Source organism: Mustela putorius, unplaced genomic scaffold, assembly GCF_011764305.1.
Source record: "Mustela putorius furo isolate JIRA1106 unplaced genomic scaffold, ASM1176430v1.1 tig00000253_pilon_pilon_pilon, whole genome shotgun sequence".
In the NCBI taxonomy this organism is placed as follows: Eukaryota; Metazoa; Chordata; class Mammalia; order Carnivora; family Mustelidae; genus Mustela; species Mustela putorius.
The window spans coordinates 4,797,376-4,813,172 of record NW_025421329.1 but is presented as its reverse complement, the minus strand read 5'-3'; the positions used below and the strand labels follow the sequence as shown (position 1 = coordinate 4,813,172).

Here is a 15,797-nt window from a genome sequence, read left to right as displayed (position 1 = left end):
AGGTGGCGCTCACACAGATGAGCAGTGAGGTCCTCCTGAGTGAAGGGATGTGGGCTGGCGCTAAGCGTGGCCCCTAGAACAGGCTCCTGACAGATCTCGGAGGCGAGATTTTAAATGTGCACGCAGTTTTCTAGAGAGTGTTCAGTTTTCTTTGGATTCTCACAGGGATCCGTGTCCCTACAAGTTAAGAACCAATGCTCTTCATTCAAGAGAGTCTGAAAGCAAATTGGTTAGAATGAAGTTCTGGCCATAGACTGTCACAAGGAAAGATTTTTTATCTGAGAACATCTGATACTTTTGGAAAAGCTCCTGCTGGATCCAAAACAGCCCGCCTGACAGTCCATCTCTAACACCCGCCCCCCCAACCCAACAGCCTGGCTCTGCAGACAACACAGGCTCTGTCCCCAGCTGGCTCTGCTTCCCCAACCCACACCTCCAGCCAGCAGCACAGTCTCGCTGCCACCCCAAACCAGCCGAACAGGCACGGGGAGAAAGGGTCCCCTAGCGGGAGATGCTAACGGCAGAGCAGGTGACACGCATGGACACAAACACTCTGTTTATTTCGACCGTGGCCAAAGTCAGGGAGAGACGGCAGAAGCTCAGTGCACTAGACGTTCTCCCGGGCTCAAGGGTTCAATGATAGCTCACTGATGGCCGGGACAGTGCTGGCCTCCCTCTGAGGGCTGGATCTCCCGCCATCCCTGATGGGCTACTGCCCCGTGAGCACGGCCTCAATCATTCACCCTTTACAGTAGGAGAACATCAGTTTAGACTCCTTTATTCTCGCAAGCTGCCGCGTGGAGGGACAGCAGCGGCATCATTCAGTTATGGCGGAGTCCCGAGATGGGGGCTGAGGCCTCAGCAGGTGCACAGGACAGCGCTTTGGCTGAAGGGCTGCTGGCTCCTCAGTCCCACTGCCCACCGCCTGTCTAGCCTCCGGTGGAACGTCTGGGATGAGGGCCCATGGGGACAAGAGCACATGCCAGCGGGCCCAGGTGAGGACCCACCTCGAGCAGCACACGTGTCTCTGTGGAGCGCCGCGTTCACCTCAGCGCCGGAGCCTCAGGAAGAAAGCGTGTTTACACTCTGTACTCTCCAGGGGGTAATACTTATCGTAGAAATCTAAGACATATTCTTCAGTCTTGAAGCCAAACTTCTGGTAGAGCAGCATAGCAGGGTTGCTTGCTGAGACGTGAAGGGTCACATCCTTGCCCATGCAGGTCTGCCAAAGGGGTGGAAAAGTACCCAATGAGAATCAAAGAGCCTGAGGGAAGTGAGTAGGTGAGGGAAGTCTGTGAAGTAGAGGTAGGTAGTTACGGCAACCGGGGACAGCAGGGCGGGTGACCGCTGGGAGCCCCGGTCACTCTCCGAGGCCGAGGCCCACACTCACAGAAACGCTCGAGACTGAGGAAATGGATGGCGTGCTGGGTGTTTTTGCTCTCCGAAGCAAAGGGCCCAGGGACAGTCTACTCTTAACTGGATTACTCTGTTTATACTTCAGTTACACTTCCAAATATCACACACATCAATACCTGGCCCTCTGACAATCTTGAAGAAGTAGAGAACAAGATGAGCAGTTCTGCTTTTTAAAACTAGATGTTATCTTGCGCTCAAACTTGTAACAATGCCCTTCCTACACCCACTAGAAAAGATGCTAAGTTATGAGGCAAGATACGAAGTATTGGGACTTTTGTCTAGTTAAGAGACCTAAGGACCCAGTACAAACCTGAATCCCACAGGCCCCCTGCCATCCCTCCCAAACTGACAGAACTGCTCGCGGTTTCTGTATTCAACACTGCCCTAATCATAGGGGGAATGAGTGACCCTCATCCTATCAATCCGAGGCAAATTCTTAAGATTCTTAATCAGAACCAAAGTCCTATAAACTAAGACCGCACGTTCTAATGAGGAAGGCACCGAAATACTGAGGTTGGCAGGGTCCTGAGATTTTATAACCCCCGTTTCCTCCCAGGCCTAGATTTAAGAGCCCTCTCAGGTAGACAGCTCTCCTCTTTCCTTTGCTTCACTCACATTCTGGGCCCACAGCACTGCTGCGAGGGCAGGAAATTAATTTTGTAGCGTGACACTTGTGTACCTGCGCCTGATCCAACCACGGCACCGTTGGGCACTACTGCCCAGCTGAGTAGCTCTGTCTGGGCCTGGGGTTTATGGGTTGGCCAAGGGCGGGGCCCTGCTCACAAGGGTAAACACTACTGCCCCCACCCGCTGAGCGCTAAGTACTGACCCTGCACCACGCCTTCTAGAGGCACACACATGGAAGTGTCACCCCTGAGCTGCCTGCAGACCCTAAGGCTGCCCGCAGGCCCCTGCTGGTGGGGGAAAGGCGAGGCTCTGAGGCCTGGAGAATAGGGTGTGGTACAACTGAGTCTCCTCACAGCACCACACAAGGGAGCACATACTAACTGCCAAGTGAGGAGAGAGGAAACCAACTTCTAGAAAACGCTTCTAAGTTCCAGCTGGCATCTGGGAAGTGTTAAGCACATTTCATGAAAAGCTGGGCAAACAGGGTGCTTGGGTGGCTCAGTCAGTTAAGTGTCTGCCTTTGGTTCAGGTCATGATCCCGGGGTGCAGGAATCGAGTCCTATGTTGGGAATCCTTCCTCAGTGGGGAGTCTGCTTCTCTCTCTCTCTCCCTCCACCCCTCCCCACTGCCCGTGCTCTCTCTCGCTTCTGGTCTCTCTCTCTCTCAAATAAAATCTTTAAAAATAATAATAAAAAATAAAAATAAAATAATAAAAACTGGAAAATGACATTTTATCTTCTCCTTCCTCTATTTATTTTTTTTTAAAGATTTTATTTATTTATTTGACAGAGATCGCAAGTAGGCAGAGAGGCAGGCAAAGAGAGAGGGAAGCAGGCTCCCTGCTGAGCAGAAAGTCCCGTGTGGGACTCGATTCCAGGACCCTGAGATCATGACCTGAGCCGAAGACAGAGGCTTAATCCACTGAGCCACTCAGGTGCCCCTCTCCTTCCTCTATTTAGAAGGATTCTTGGGGCGCCTGGGTGGCTCAGTGGGTTAAAGCCTCTGCCTTCGGCTCAGGTCATGATCCCAGTGTCCTGGGATCGAGCCCCACATCGGGCTGTCTGCTCCGCAGAGAGCCTGCTTCCTCCTCTCTCTCTCTCTGCCTGCCTCTCTGCCTACTTGTGATCTCTGTCAGTCAAATAAATAAATAAAATCTTTAAAAAAAAAAAAAAAGATGGAAAAAAAAAATAAAAGGATTCTTGCTTGTGGACATTGGGAGGGTATGTGCTATGATGAGTGCTGTGAAATGTGTAGGCCTGATGATTCACAGACCTGTACCCCTGGGGCTAATAATATACTATATGTTAATAAAAATAATAATAAAAAATAATAAAAAAATTTTTAAAAAAAGAATCTTGTCCATGTAACACACAATCCTCCTTGCCAAATGGTTTCTTTCTTTCTTTCCCTTTTTTTAAAAAAAATATTTATTTATTTATTTATTTGACAGAAAAAGAGAGAGAAAGCACACTGTGGGAAAGGGAGAAGCAGACTCCCCGCTGAGCAGGGAGCCCAATGACTTTGAGATCATGACCTGAGACCCCCAGGTGCCCCAGCCAAATGGTTCTGAAATAAAAGTTTACCAGAAAGATTCTGAGAGGGGAATTCCTTACATGTTTTTCTGATGTTAATATATAAGTATATGGTATATTTTCTTCAACAGTGGTACAGAGATATCAAAAGATGAATTATAACTCAGTACTAAAATCAAGTCTTAAAAACTTATACAGCTTGTACAGTGACAGTAAAGTGAAGAATAATCAGCAATAAGAGAATATATGGTCTTGGTTGAGACAGTTTTGCTAAAATGTTTAAAAATACTTAAAAACTTTTGCAGTTGCACAGGTGGGATTATCCTCGGTGAAAGAAGTCAGACAAAAACAGGCACCGTATGATCTCATTTAGCTCTCAGAATCTAAAAAGCAAACAATAAAAGCTGAACTCACAGATACAGACAACAGACTGGTAGCTGCCAGCAGCGGGGTCGGGGGCGGGTGAACCGGCTGCAGGGGCGTCCAAAGGAATAGACTTGTAGGTTATAAAACAAGGCAGTCCTGGGGATGTCCCGGAATGCACGGACACTAGCGTTTACGATACTGCACTGCATAAATGAAAGTTGCTAAGAGAAGTGATCTTAAGGGTTCTCATCCCAAGAAAACAAATGTTTGTAGCTACGTAACTCCGTGTGGTGCTAGTGTTGTTTCACAACATATACAAGTATGGAATCATCACACTGTACAGCTGAGACGAGGATGCTTTGTATGTCAGTTATACCTCACTAAGAAAAAAAACCCTGAAGACCACAGTTCCACTTCCACTCCTCAGAGTCACGTGGTGGGTCCCTAAGAGCAGCAGCAGTTACCAATATAATATGGTAATATGGGTCCTAAGAGGGCTTTGGGCTCTCATGTCTGGAATTACCTCATTTTATTTACTATACATGTTTACAACTAGTTTCTTTGAAGCCTAGGCTTGAACAGCGATCTTATTCTAGAGGGGGAAGATTTTTATCTGTGTGTGGTAAGAACCTCAGGAGGGATGTTTTCTCACTGGGTTTCTGAGACCACCCATTCTGTTCGGCTGTGCTAGGAAGGCTCAGCCCAGCACTGTCCCTCCATCCCTCTTCCACGTATTCCTGAAGGAGCCCAAAGGCCAGCTGGTAGCACAGCTTACCTGAATCAGATGGTAAATCATGAATGTTGCAATCCCTGCTCTTCTCCATTCAGGGTGGACAAACAGAAATGAAATGTAAGCTTCATTGTACTTCACGTCGGGAACCATGAAGCCAAAGGCAATGATGACTTTTTTATAAAGGACAACAACACTGAAGTCTGGATACTGCAGGCACTCAGACAGGTCAATGCCTAAAGAAAAGAGATAATTGGAGATTCAAACTGGATACCTTCTGGAATTAAGACCAAGCTGTTCAGTCTGACTTACAACTACACCTGCACGCTAAAAAAAACCAAAAATCAAAAAACAAAACTGAAGACAGATATATTAGCATAGACATCATACATTCAAATCATAAAAATAAAAGTGAAACTAACATGCTAAGTGAAGGAATGCAGTCAGAAAAGACCACATATTCTGATTCCATGTATGTCTTTTTTCTAAGTACATGTTTGACAAGAAGGAAGAAAGGGTCGGTAGTAGAGAATGCACAGGCTAAAACTGGACATACCTGCCTTTGAACTTAGCCTCCTCTGCAGTGTGTGTCAGCTGACACCTCCTAGATGTGGGCCTCAGCGTCTGCACACCCAGACCTCACAGGGTGGGAGCAAAGACCCGAGCGCCCATACTGTTGTGTGTACAGTTTACAAGCTCTTTTGTACAAAGGTTACATTTTATAGTGAACGGGATAAACAAATAATGATTGCATTTATAAGGTATGGAGGCACCCAGAGTAAGGTCAGGAAGTAGGAGATGCTCCTGGAATGTTCCTTTTGGCCCCCATACCACTCCTAAAAGATGAACACAACTCTGCCACCACACGTGCACTGTTACATGATTATCAGACAACAAAGATGACACAGCTCTAATCCCAATGAAATCTTATCTAACATCTGTAATATTTCCTTTGCGTTTCAAAGTAGTGCGGTAAGACAGATCCACAAAGAACATGTTTATATTTAGCAATGAAAATGTGCTCACTCCTCTACTTGGTGGCTCTGGTCTGCAGAGAGACAATATATTCAGGCTGATAAAATAACAAATCATATTGGGTTTACTCTTATTTTTAAAGTCTCCAATTGGAGGATACATGGGTGGCTCAGTTGGTTAAGCAGCTGCCTTAGGCTCAGGTCATGATCCCAGCGTCCTGGGAACGAGTCTCACATTGGGCTCCTTGCTTGGCAGGGAGCCTGCTTCTCCCTCTGCCTATGCCTGCCACTCTATCTGCCTGTTCTCTCTCTCTCTCTGACAGATAAATAAATAAAATCTTAATAAATAAATAAATAAATAAATAAAGTCTGCAATTGGGATACTTGGTTTTTTAAAAATGCCTTTTGGCTTTATTAACACTCTCCCGAAGGAATAGCTAAATAAACAAAATTACAGAATTATTAGGCAAAAAATCAAAAGTGTCCCAACACGCCCAAGGTACCAGTCAGTGTATCACTGATACCAGGTAGATATTACCTGGTATTTAGACATATGTAGAAGCAAAACAGGATAAATCTTTTATTCTGGAAGTGGAGAGAGACAAGGAAGAGAAACATACAAAAATACTGTTTATTACTTTAACTGCTGGCTTCTTCTTGATCTTAGGAAGAAAGAGGTATTCATATTTTACTATTCCTATCTTAGCAGAGACAAACTAAATGAAATCATGAGTAAAGGTTTTAGAGTCGCATGACATACACTAATTTAAAAATATCACTAAAGTGAACCAAACAGAAAACAGATCTGCCTAGTTTGCGAGGGGGAACATACCAGGCCAGAAAAACTCCTGACACATGGAGTTTATCGTTGGGATGTGATTTGGCCGGACATAACAGTAATCAAGAGGTGCCTCGGCTTCTGGCGTCCAGTGAGGGTCGCTCCTGTGCAGGTGGGAACGAATCTGTGACAGGAGCTGCAGTTTGGGTGGCTTTGTTTCATAATCACGCCTCCGGGACCGCAGAAAAAAACAAAAGTCGAGTCAAGAAAAATATACAATGTCATTCCTAGCCAAGTGATTCACATAAACTCCTTACTTGGCCTGAAATTCTAAGTAAACTTGTGTTACTTTCTGTGGTAGATACCTTGCCAACTTGAAAGCCTGATACTTTCTGGTATGAAATTTAAAATTCGCCTCTGCACCTGATAGGAACCCTACTTGTGCTAGCGAGCCTTCATGAACAGAGGGAGGGACCAAACAGCAGCCTGACTCAAGCCAGCGCTCTGGCCCAGGCCCGAGTCCAGCGAGGGAGGGCCCAGCACTGCCCGGGCCGTGGGGGCAGTCTCACTCACCGCCTCCACAGGCCGGGCGCAGACGGCAGTGCTGGGCAAGGAGGATCACGTGACTCTGCCTCGAGTATGGGGCACAAACACACCTTCTCAAGACAGAACCGGGGCCTCGCTAGTCAGCTCAGCTTCCACAGCACTGCTAGACAACGAGACTCATCATCACCCCCAGACTAAGCCCAACTGAGACAACTCTCTCATTTTTTTCATTTAACAGACTACCAAATATATACCATTTTAAAACTGAAAAGAAACACAATGAGTATAATACTCATAAAGAAATCTAATGGAGTTAACTTACTATTCTTGCTTTTTACATTTCTTTCAAAGGACTATCCTTTCTGCCAAAAACTACAATCAAAACAAGCTAAGGATAAGACTGGACGTGGAGCACAGACTCAGTCCGTGTTGATGCCTGTTCCCAGGGGAGGGTGTGGACTCACTGCTGTGGAGGACCAGGGTGTAGAAGCCACCAACGCCATTCCTCATAACATGCTCAACATCACAGCTCTTGCCCATGTACCTGATGTATGGCTTCAGGATCCGAGAGGTGTAAGGGCTGACAATACTCTGGTCCACGGCCATATCTTCAGAGCCCACCAAACGATACAGAAACCTAGTGGTCTGGTGCCGAAACCCTTTCCTGGATGGCAAGGCAGTCTACGAGAAAGAAATGCTGGTTATGCAGAAATAAAGTCACTCAAATGATGGGTTTAATTTCACAGATTAGTACATAGGACTTTTTTATGTGTCGGAAAATAGGTCTTTCTTATTGCTTATTCAGAATGTTCGATGTGCAATACAAACCTCATAGGTACCTCTGCATAAGATCAGATACGAAAAGCCGATCCTGGTTACAATAGTTTAAACTTGAGATAATTTAATCAATTTTAAAGTTACTTAAAAATTTTCAGCCACTGGAGTGAGTGGAAAGCAGGACTGAGCTCTGGATTTACAGTTTCTGTCAGTTGCATTCTGCCCTCTTGACACCTCCAGTCCAGTTGTCAGATGGTAACCCACTCACGTGGGTCACGGTGCAGGAGTCGGCTGGTATCCGCAGAGCAGCATCAACCCTGTGTGTTGGTTTAGTAAAATAGGCCTCTGCTCCACTGAGTACACCTGACAGGAGCAGGACTGACATAGACCTTCGTCCTTACGCCAAATCACGACAGTGGGGAGGCCCACTGTGCTCCTCAGGTGGGTGTCCGAGAGGAACAGGTGGGATTCACCCTGGGAGCCCAAAGAGAGATGTCTGTTTCCCAGAGCGCTGCTCCAGGGCCCCCAGTCATGTAGGAACAGAATGTGTGCAATTAGGGTTTTACAGCAAAGAGCCCAGATGGAAGATTCAAAGGCACATTTATAAAGTGGTTTGCCAAGGGCTGGATGAAGTTTAGAAAACTGACTTGCTTTTGGAGAGTCCGTTTGCTCTTTAGCTTAGAAAATAACTTTGTTGAAAGGAGAGAAAGAATTCCTTCTCTTATAATTTGCTCTCATTACTTTCCCCAAATGGACACCAAAACTTTCAGGGGCGCCTGGGTGGCTCAGTGGATTAAAGCCTCTGCCTTCGGCTCAGGTCATGATCCCAGGGTCCTGGGATTGAGCCCTGCATCGGGCTCTGCTCAGCAGGGAGCCTGCTTCCCCCTCTCTCTCTGCCTGCCTCTATGCCTACCTGTGATCTCTGACTGTCAAATAAATAAATAAAATAAAATAAAATAAAAAAACAAAGCTTTTAAAGGATGACTCTGAAATTCTTTCAGGACTTTCAAAAAAGTTTCAGAGGGAGATTCAGAGCTATGGCATATAGTTTCCAAAGACAGCCTCAACACTTCCTCCTGCACCCATGGGGACATTTGGCTCCTCCTATCAAGCAGCAGAGTCCATTCCCTCCCCTTGAACCTGGGTGGGCCTTGGAACAGGCCTTGACCAATGACAAAGTATCAGAAGTAACATTTTGGTATCTTGAGCCCAGGCCTTAAGAGGACCGGCAGCTTCCACTCTCTCTCCCAGTCCAGCTTCCACGGTGTCCAGGCTGGACCCTGGAATGTCTAGAGGCCCCATGGAGATGGGCTCTGGAGGAAGGGAAGCCCATCCTGGTCGTTCTAATCCTGACCAAGGTCCCTACTGAAGGCAGCCACAGGGCTGACCTCAGCCTTTAGCACGTGGGGTAGAATCACCATCCAGCTGAGCCTAGCCAACCCACAGAATCAGAAGAAGGACGGAATACTGCTTTAAGCCTCTTAAGTTTTGGAGTGATTTGTAACGCACCAATAGACCACGGAGACAGCAGCCACTGAACCACTGGCCCATGATGGACGATCTGGCTCATGTGTCGAGGTGAGTTGTGTGGAACTCCACAGGTGTCATCCAGTATCCTGACTTCTTTCCACCTAGCCCACCTGCGACATCTGCCTGGATCACTGCCACCACTTCCCACGGGTCTCCCCACTGCCACTCTCACCCCTTATCACCCGTTCTCTACATGGAGTCAGATGCTTCTTTTAAAATCAAATACATTCCCTTCCCTTGTCAAAACTCCTATGTGACTACCCTTACAATTTAAAGTCCTTGCCTTTCACTGCAGGATCTACCTGTTACCTCTGTGGCCTCATCTCCCACCTACTTCCTCCGCCATCACTAGGCTCCAGCTCCAGACACCAGACTATCTGCTGCCTTGGGGCCTGCACCTGGGGCTTCTCCCTGAACCTTCTACAAGCCAGGTCCTCCTTGTGGAGAAGATGGGATTAAGTGCTACCTCCACTGAGAAGAGGTCCTCACCCTGTCCCAAGTGGTACTGCGGCCTTCTGCTCTCCCACCCACTGCAGCACCCACCTTGCAGGAAATGATCCGTGATGGATCACCGCTCCATCAGGCGGGCACCATCTGCCCTAATTCACCGCAGCGTCTCCAGCTAGAGGAGTACTTAGCACACATGAAGTACTCAACATTTGCTGAATGACAAAATAGTGTGGGGGGGGGGCGCTGGGGAGCATCCCAAACTCAGGTAAGTTTGGGAAATATTAAGTGAGTTTCTTCAAACTTACAGTTCTAAACAAAATGGAGCACCAGGTGGGCTGCTGGGTCCCTTCCCCAAACCCATCCTGAAAGATGCCACAAGAGTGTGAAGGAAGATGGAACACAAAGGCTTTGAGAAACCTCAGGAGAAACCAAAGGAGGCCAGGTACAGGTGAGGCAGCATAGGGCAGCCTACAGCAGAGAAAGGCTTTCCACCACAGATGGGGCTGGAGGTGCTTCTTGATCAGGCCACTTCCTCTTGCAAGCTCTGCTCTGAGTAGATCTCAAGCCAGTCAACTTTGCCTGCAAGTGCTGGTTGGAGGGGTCACGGCAGGACACCCGGAGTGCTGGAGACTTCTAACTTGCCAAGAGGATAACACGCTAGGTACCAGACTTTTGCCCCTCCCAAGGGTGTATACACCAGCAAAGGCACCTGGTTAGAACAAGACAATATTCATTCACAAGGAAAAAAAGACCCAAGATATGTCGTCAACAAGGAGTGCAAAAGAAAACAAAGTAAACAAAGTACACAGAAAAAGACAGAATAATTTACTAGACAGCCAAGCGTTTTCAAAAAGCAAATAGTCATCAGAGAAAAGCAGACCAAAATGACAATGAGATACCATTTGACACCCACTAAGACAGCTATAATTAAAAAAGGTAAGTACTGGTAAGGATGTGTGGACAAGTCAGGGTCTGAACAAACGGAGAATCAGCAACTCTTCGTAGATCCCTCAGAGAACTGAAATCACAGAGCGAACTACTCCCCCACAAACTGAAAAGACCAACAGGTGGATACAGAGAAGAGTAGAGTAGAAGAGCAGAGTAGAAACCTCCAGGGACAAACCGACAAATTACTGGAGGCACAGTGTGGATGAAGGGGAGAGAAAAAAACTACGGGGGGGGGGGGCACATTTTTGTGACTTTTACCTCCAGGAGCTCTACCAGGTTCTCATGGTAAGGATCAAAGAAAAATCCCCTCAGGCTTCCAGCAGGGAAAAGGCAGCTGTTTTGAAAATACGTCAGAGTCCTTTGTTCTTCTTAACAAGGTCTGCTCTCAAGAGAAACTATTTTACCAGAACCTAACCCATTGGTTGTGTGTGGTTTTTTAAATTAATTAATTATTTATTTGTCAGAGAGAGAGAGAGAGAGAGCGCACGAGCGTGTGCACAAGCGAGGGGAGTGGCAAGTAGAGGGAGAAGCAGGCTCCCCGCTGAACAAGAAGCCCCATGTGGGGCTTGATCCCAGAACCCTGGGATCATGACCTGGGCCGAAGGCAGACACCTTCCGGACCAGGTGTCCTGACCCATTGGGTTTCACCAGAACCGAACCAACCTGTGGAAAGGGAATTAGCCATCTCCAGCTCCCTCCTGCCATTCCACGCCACCTAACTGGGGAGGCAAATCTGAGAAGCACTGTGATAGTCACAGCCCAGGAACACATGTTCACTGAGAACTAATCATAGGTCCATAGAACGCTTCTCACTCTACATCTCACTGCTATACCACTACAGGCCTATTTTCCACAGTTTTTTTAATCTATGATATCCTATTTGGCTTTCAACAAAAAATTAAAAGCATGTTAAAAAGCAAAAGACATTGTCTGAAGAGACAGAGTGAGCATCGGAACTAGACTCAGACAAGGCAGAGATGTCGGAATTATTAGACTAGGAATTTAAGACGACTATGATTAACATGTTAAGGGCTCTACTGGACAGAGTAGACAACACCCAAGAACAGAGGGGCAATTTAACCAGGGAGATGGAAATGCTAAGAAAGAATCAAGAAGAAATGCTAGGGATCAAAAACATAATAGAAATATAGAACTATCTTTGGTGGGCTCATTAGTAGACTGGATACGGTTGAAGAAAGGACCTCCGAGCTTGAGAATATGTCAAGAGGAACTTCCAAAACTGAAAACCAAAGAGGAAAAAAAGACAAAAAAAAAAACAAAAAACAACCAGAACAGAACAGAATATCCAAAGCTGTGTTACAACCACAAAAGGTGTAAAATACACATAACAGGGATACCAGAACGAGAAGAGAGAAAGGAACAGAAGAAATATTTAAAGCAGTAATGACAGAGAACTTCGCCAAATTAATGAGACACCACACCAAAACCACAAATCTGGGAGGCTCAGAGAACCAAGGCAGGATGAATGTCAAGATGAAACCGATGAAAAGCATCAAGTTGCACACAAGTCAAAGTGGTTGCCCGGAGGCTTCAGGGAAGCTCAATTTTAAAGTCCCCTTGCTTCTCTCTTGCACAACCGCTCCCGCCTTCTCAGCCTTTTGTTTCAGGAAGCCAGTACTATCCTGAAGACTAGCCGGAGAGGCTGGCGGCACAGACACAATTCCCATCGAAACCAGCTAGATCCTGTGTTTCCCTGTAAAATCCCCCAGCCCTTTCCTCAGCCTGCTGCAGCCTCCTGAACTGGGCAAAGTCATAAGGCTATTGTTCCTCTGTAGCCCAAACTCTTTGTGTGGTACTTGGCTCTGAAGCACAGAGGTTAGTGGTTTTTGACAACAAATAAGCATATAAGATGCCTGTGACTGCTGTGACTGAAGGAGATGCTCTAACAAGATAAATGAATGAGATCAAAAAACACTTTTGAAATGCACAAATAGAATTTAAAAATGGTAAGGAAGATACAATTCTGAAAGCTTCCAGGGTGCGGGAGGAAGAAAGACCACCTACAAAGAAACACGAACAAGCCAACAGTGAGACTCACAGCAGCAACACTGTATGCAAGATAATGGAGTGATAATTTCAAAATGTTGAAGGAAAAAATAAAACAATTTTATATCCAGCTATGCTATCATTTGAATGCAAGAGTGAAAGGAAAATAATCTCAGACATACAGGTATTCAAAATTAATCTCACAAAGACCAAGTTTTTTAGAACTGTTAAAAAGTAGACTAACAAAAAATTAATCTAGGGAGAAACGATGGGAAATAAGCGTAAACAATTTAGTAAGGTTTACTGTTACCTAAATAATACAAAAGAAAAAAGGTAAGAGCATGCAAAAATATTCTGTTTGGAAGAAAGACTACATGATAATATTAAAAAATTAACAGAAAAATAAACATATGTCATAAGTTAGAACTTACAAAAAGTAACTTTCTTTATAACTAAGAATCATCATCATATACACTATTTTCTCTGACCACAACATAATCTGATTGGAAATTAAATCAACTACTACAAGAGACCTTAAAAATGCCTACATATCTAAAAATAAAAAACAACAAAAAGCACTAAATAACTCGGGTTACAGAGGAAATAACGAGAAAAAATACAAACTGCTAAGTACTGATAAATACGTCATTCCAAAAGTCCTAAGTCATAGCTAGCATAGTATTACAGGGACATTTATAGCTATGGCTGTATTTAACAAGAAAGAGTATGGATTGAGCCAATGCACTGATAGCTGCTCCCCTGTGTAACTGCATTAAAATGATACTGAAATTCCAGGTTAGGATGGGGGATTAATCACACAATTTTATCCCTTCCCCAAACCCACTAAAACTATAGAATAAGACTTTAGAAAAAAAGAGAAGGATACAAAAATAGGAAGATCAGGGGAAGAAACATCTGGGAAGCAGATGGACAAATACTAACTGCTTCTAAGCCAAAATTCCAAGCTGGCTTTGGGGAAGGTGAGAAGCAGGCCAATCTGTACTGCAGCATCCTCTTAAAACCCGGGGGCAGCACCAGACTCCTCTGGAGTTGGGGAAGAAACGAGGCAGTAGAAAAAGAGGCAGGCAAAAGCTGTGGGCAGTCTGAGCCCCAAGCCCTTAGCCCCTGCTGCCAGGTGCCTGCCTCCCCGTGGACGTCTGGACGTCCCATCCCTAGAGAAGGTGTGACCAGCACTCTGGATGGTCTGCTTCCATGGCACGGAGGAGGGGTCCCACAGGTTGAAGGCTAGGGTCCCCCTTTCCCTAGGTGGTAACCAGGGTTCTAAGACTGGAAGACTGACTGGCCCAGGGGGAAAGACCCCAAGGAAGAGACGGTGGGGGGGGTCCACATCAAAGGATCCTCCTCTGTAATGGGTCTGGACACAGAGATCCAGGTTGAGCCTCGTTCTCCCTCAGAAAGGGAGAGCACTGCCACCAGGACTGCTCAGGTGTCTCTCGGTGTCCCAGCGCTGGCTGGGGACTCTGGCTTAAGTTCAAGGCCTTCTGATCATGTAACGTCTCCAATTTAATTTCGCAGGCAGCTCTCCTCCTAAAGCCACTAAGGACGCGCTCCATGACAGCACGGGGGTAAACCTACAGAAAGGTGAAGCTGAGGCACAGGACACTGAAGGCTCAGCGCTGAGGAAGGGCCAGTGCGTCTCCAGGAAGGGAGGTCCCGGGACCACTAATGAGTGACAAGGGTCACTCGAGGGCAGGCACACTGAGGCCATCGTCTTAAGTCACCACTACAGTGCATCATCTTTTATTTAGTTTTGTCTTTTTATTTTTTTCATCGTAAGTGCCCCCCTTAATCCCCAATCCCTACTTCCCCCTTCCCCCGGAGCAACCAGCAGTTGTTCTCTATAATTAAGAGTCTGTTTCTAGATTAATCTTTTTTCCCCTTCATTTGATCTTAATTCCACGAATGAGTGAAACCGTACGCTATTTGTCTTTCTCTGACTCATTGTGCTTAGCATTGTGCTCTCTAGCTCCATCCACATCGTTGCAAATGGCAAGATGTCATTCTTTTTTTTTTTTAACAGCTGAGTAATATTCCTGTGTGTGTGTGCACGCGCGCGCGCGTATTTATAAACTTATATGTGTGTGTGTGTGTATATATATATATATATATATATATAAAACCCATGTTCTTTACCCACTCATCTATCAGTGGACACCTGGGTTGGTTCTATAGCTTGGCTATTGTAAGTAATGTTGCAATAAACAAAGGGGTGCATGTATCCCTCTGAGCTTATGTATTTGTATTTTTTGGATAAATACCCAGCAGTGCGATTACAGGATCATAGGGTACACTGGACCATCTACTAAACTCAGTGAGCTGTAGACCAGAATCTCATCAGTGCTCAGCTGGGTTTCACCACATACTCTCAGACTCCTCCACTCCTTCCCTGCCCACTCCCTGGATCAGAAGACTCTGACCTCCTACAAGCTGGAGGGAAGCACATCAGTCTGGAGGCAGGAAACAGGGCCTCCGTGCCCCTGCCCAGACGTCTAGGACTGCCTAATGACCCTGAACACTGACTTCTTAAGAAAGGGGTCACAAGTGCTGGAGCCAGAACATGACCATGTGAATTTCCTGGGGCTGCCATAGCTATGGCCCACAAACCTGGTGGCTTAAATAACAAACTTACTCTTCCACAGTTCTAGAGAACAGAAGTCAGAAAGCATGGGGTCACCAGGGCCATGTGCTCTCTGACTATTCCAAGGAAGAATCCACTCCATGCTTTCTCTTACCTCCTGGTAATGCCAGCAATCCTCAGTGTCCCTTAGCTTATAGGAACATTGCTCTGCCCTGACCATCACATGGGCCTTCTGATCATGTAAAGTCTCCAATTTTATTTCGCAGGCAGCTCTCCTCCTGAAGCCACTAAGAACATGCTCCATGAGAGCACAGGGCTAAACTGCAGGTCTCCCTGAATCTGTCTCTGTGTCTCTTCCCTCCTTCTCATAAGGACACCAGTCATATTGGATTAAGTGCCCACCCTGCTCCAGTGCGACCTCGACCTCGTCTTAACTAATAACATCTGCAAATGCCCTATTTCCAAACAAGGTCACACTCACCAGTACCAGGAGCAAAAATGTCAATATATCCTTGTG

General features: G+C 46.1%; 1 protein-coding gene across 1 annotated transcript in view; it reads right to left on the bottom strand.

Moving 5' to 3' along the window:
- Window positions 1-541: 541 nt before the first annotated feature.
- KAT14 (lysine acetyltransferase 14) overlaps window positions 542-15,797 on the bottom strand; it is a 33,943-nt gene continuing 18,687 nt past the window's right edge. The window contains exons 7-10 of the mRNA XM_004754173.3: window positions 7,514-7,650; window positions 6,478-6,653; window positions 4,717-4,907; window positions 542-1,222 (exon numbers count right to left, since the gene is read on the bottom strand). Coding sequence (XP_004754230.1) covers window positions 1,049-1,222; window positions 4,717-4,907; window positions 6,478-6,653; window positions 7,514-7,650 — 678 coding nt within the window. The 3' untranslated portion in view covers window positions 542-1,048. The remainder of the gene's footprint in view (window positions 1,223-4,716; window positions 4,908-6,477; window positions 6,654-7,513; window positions 7,651-15,797) is intronic.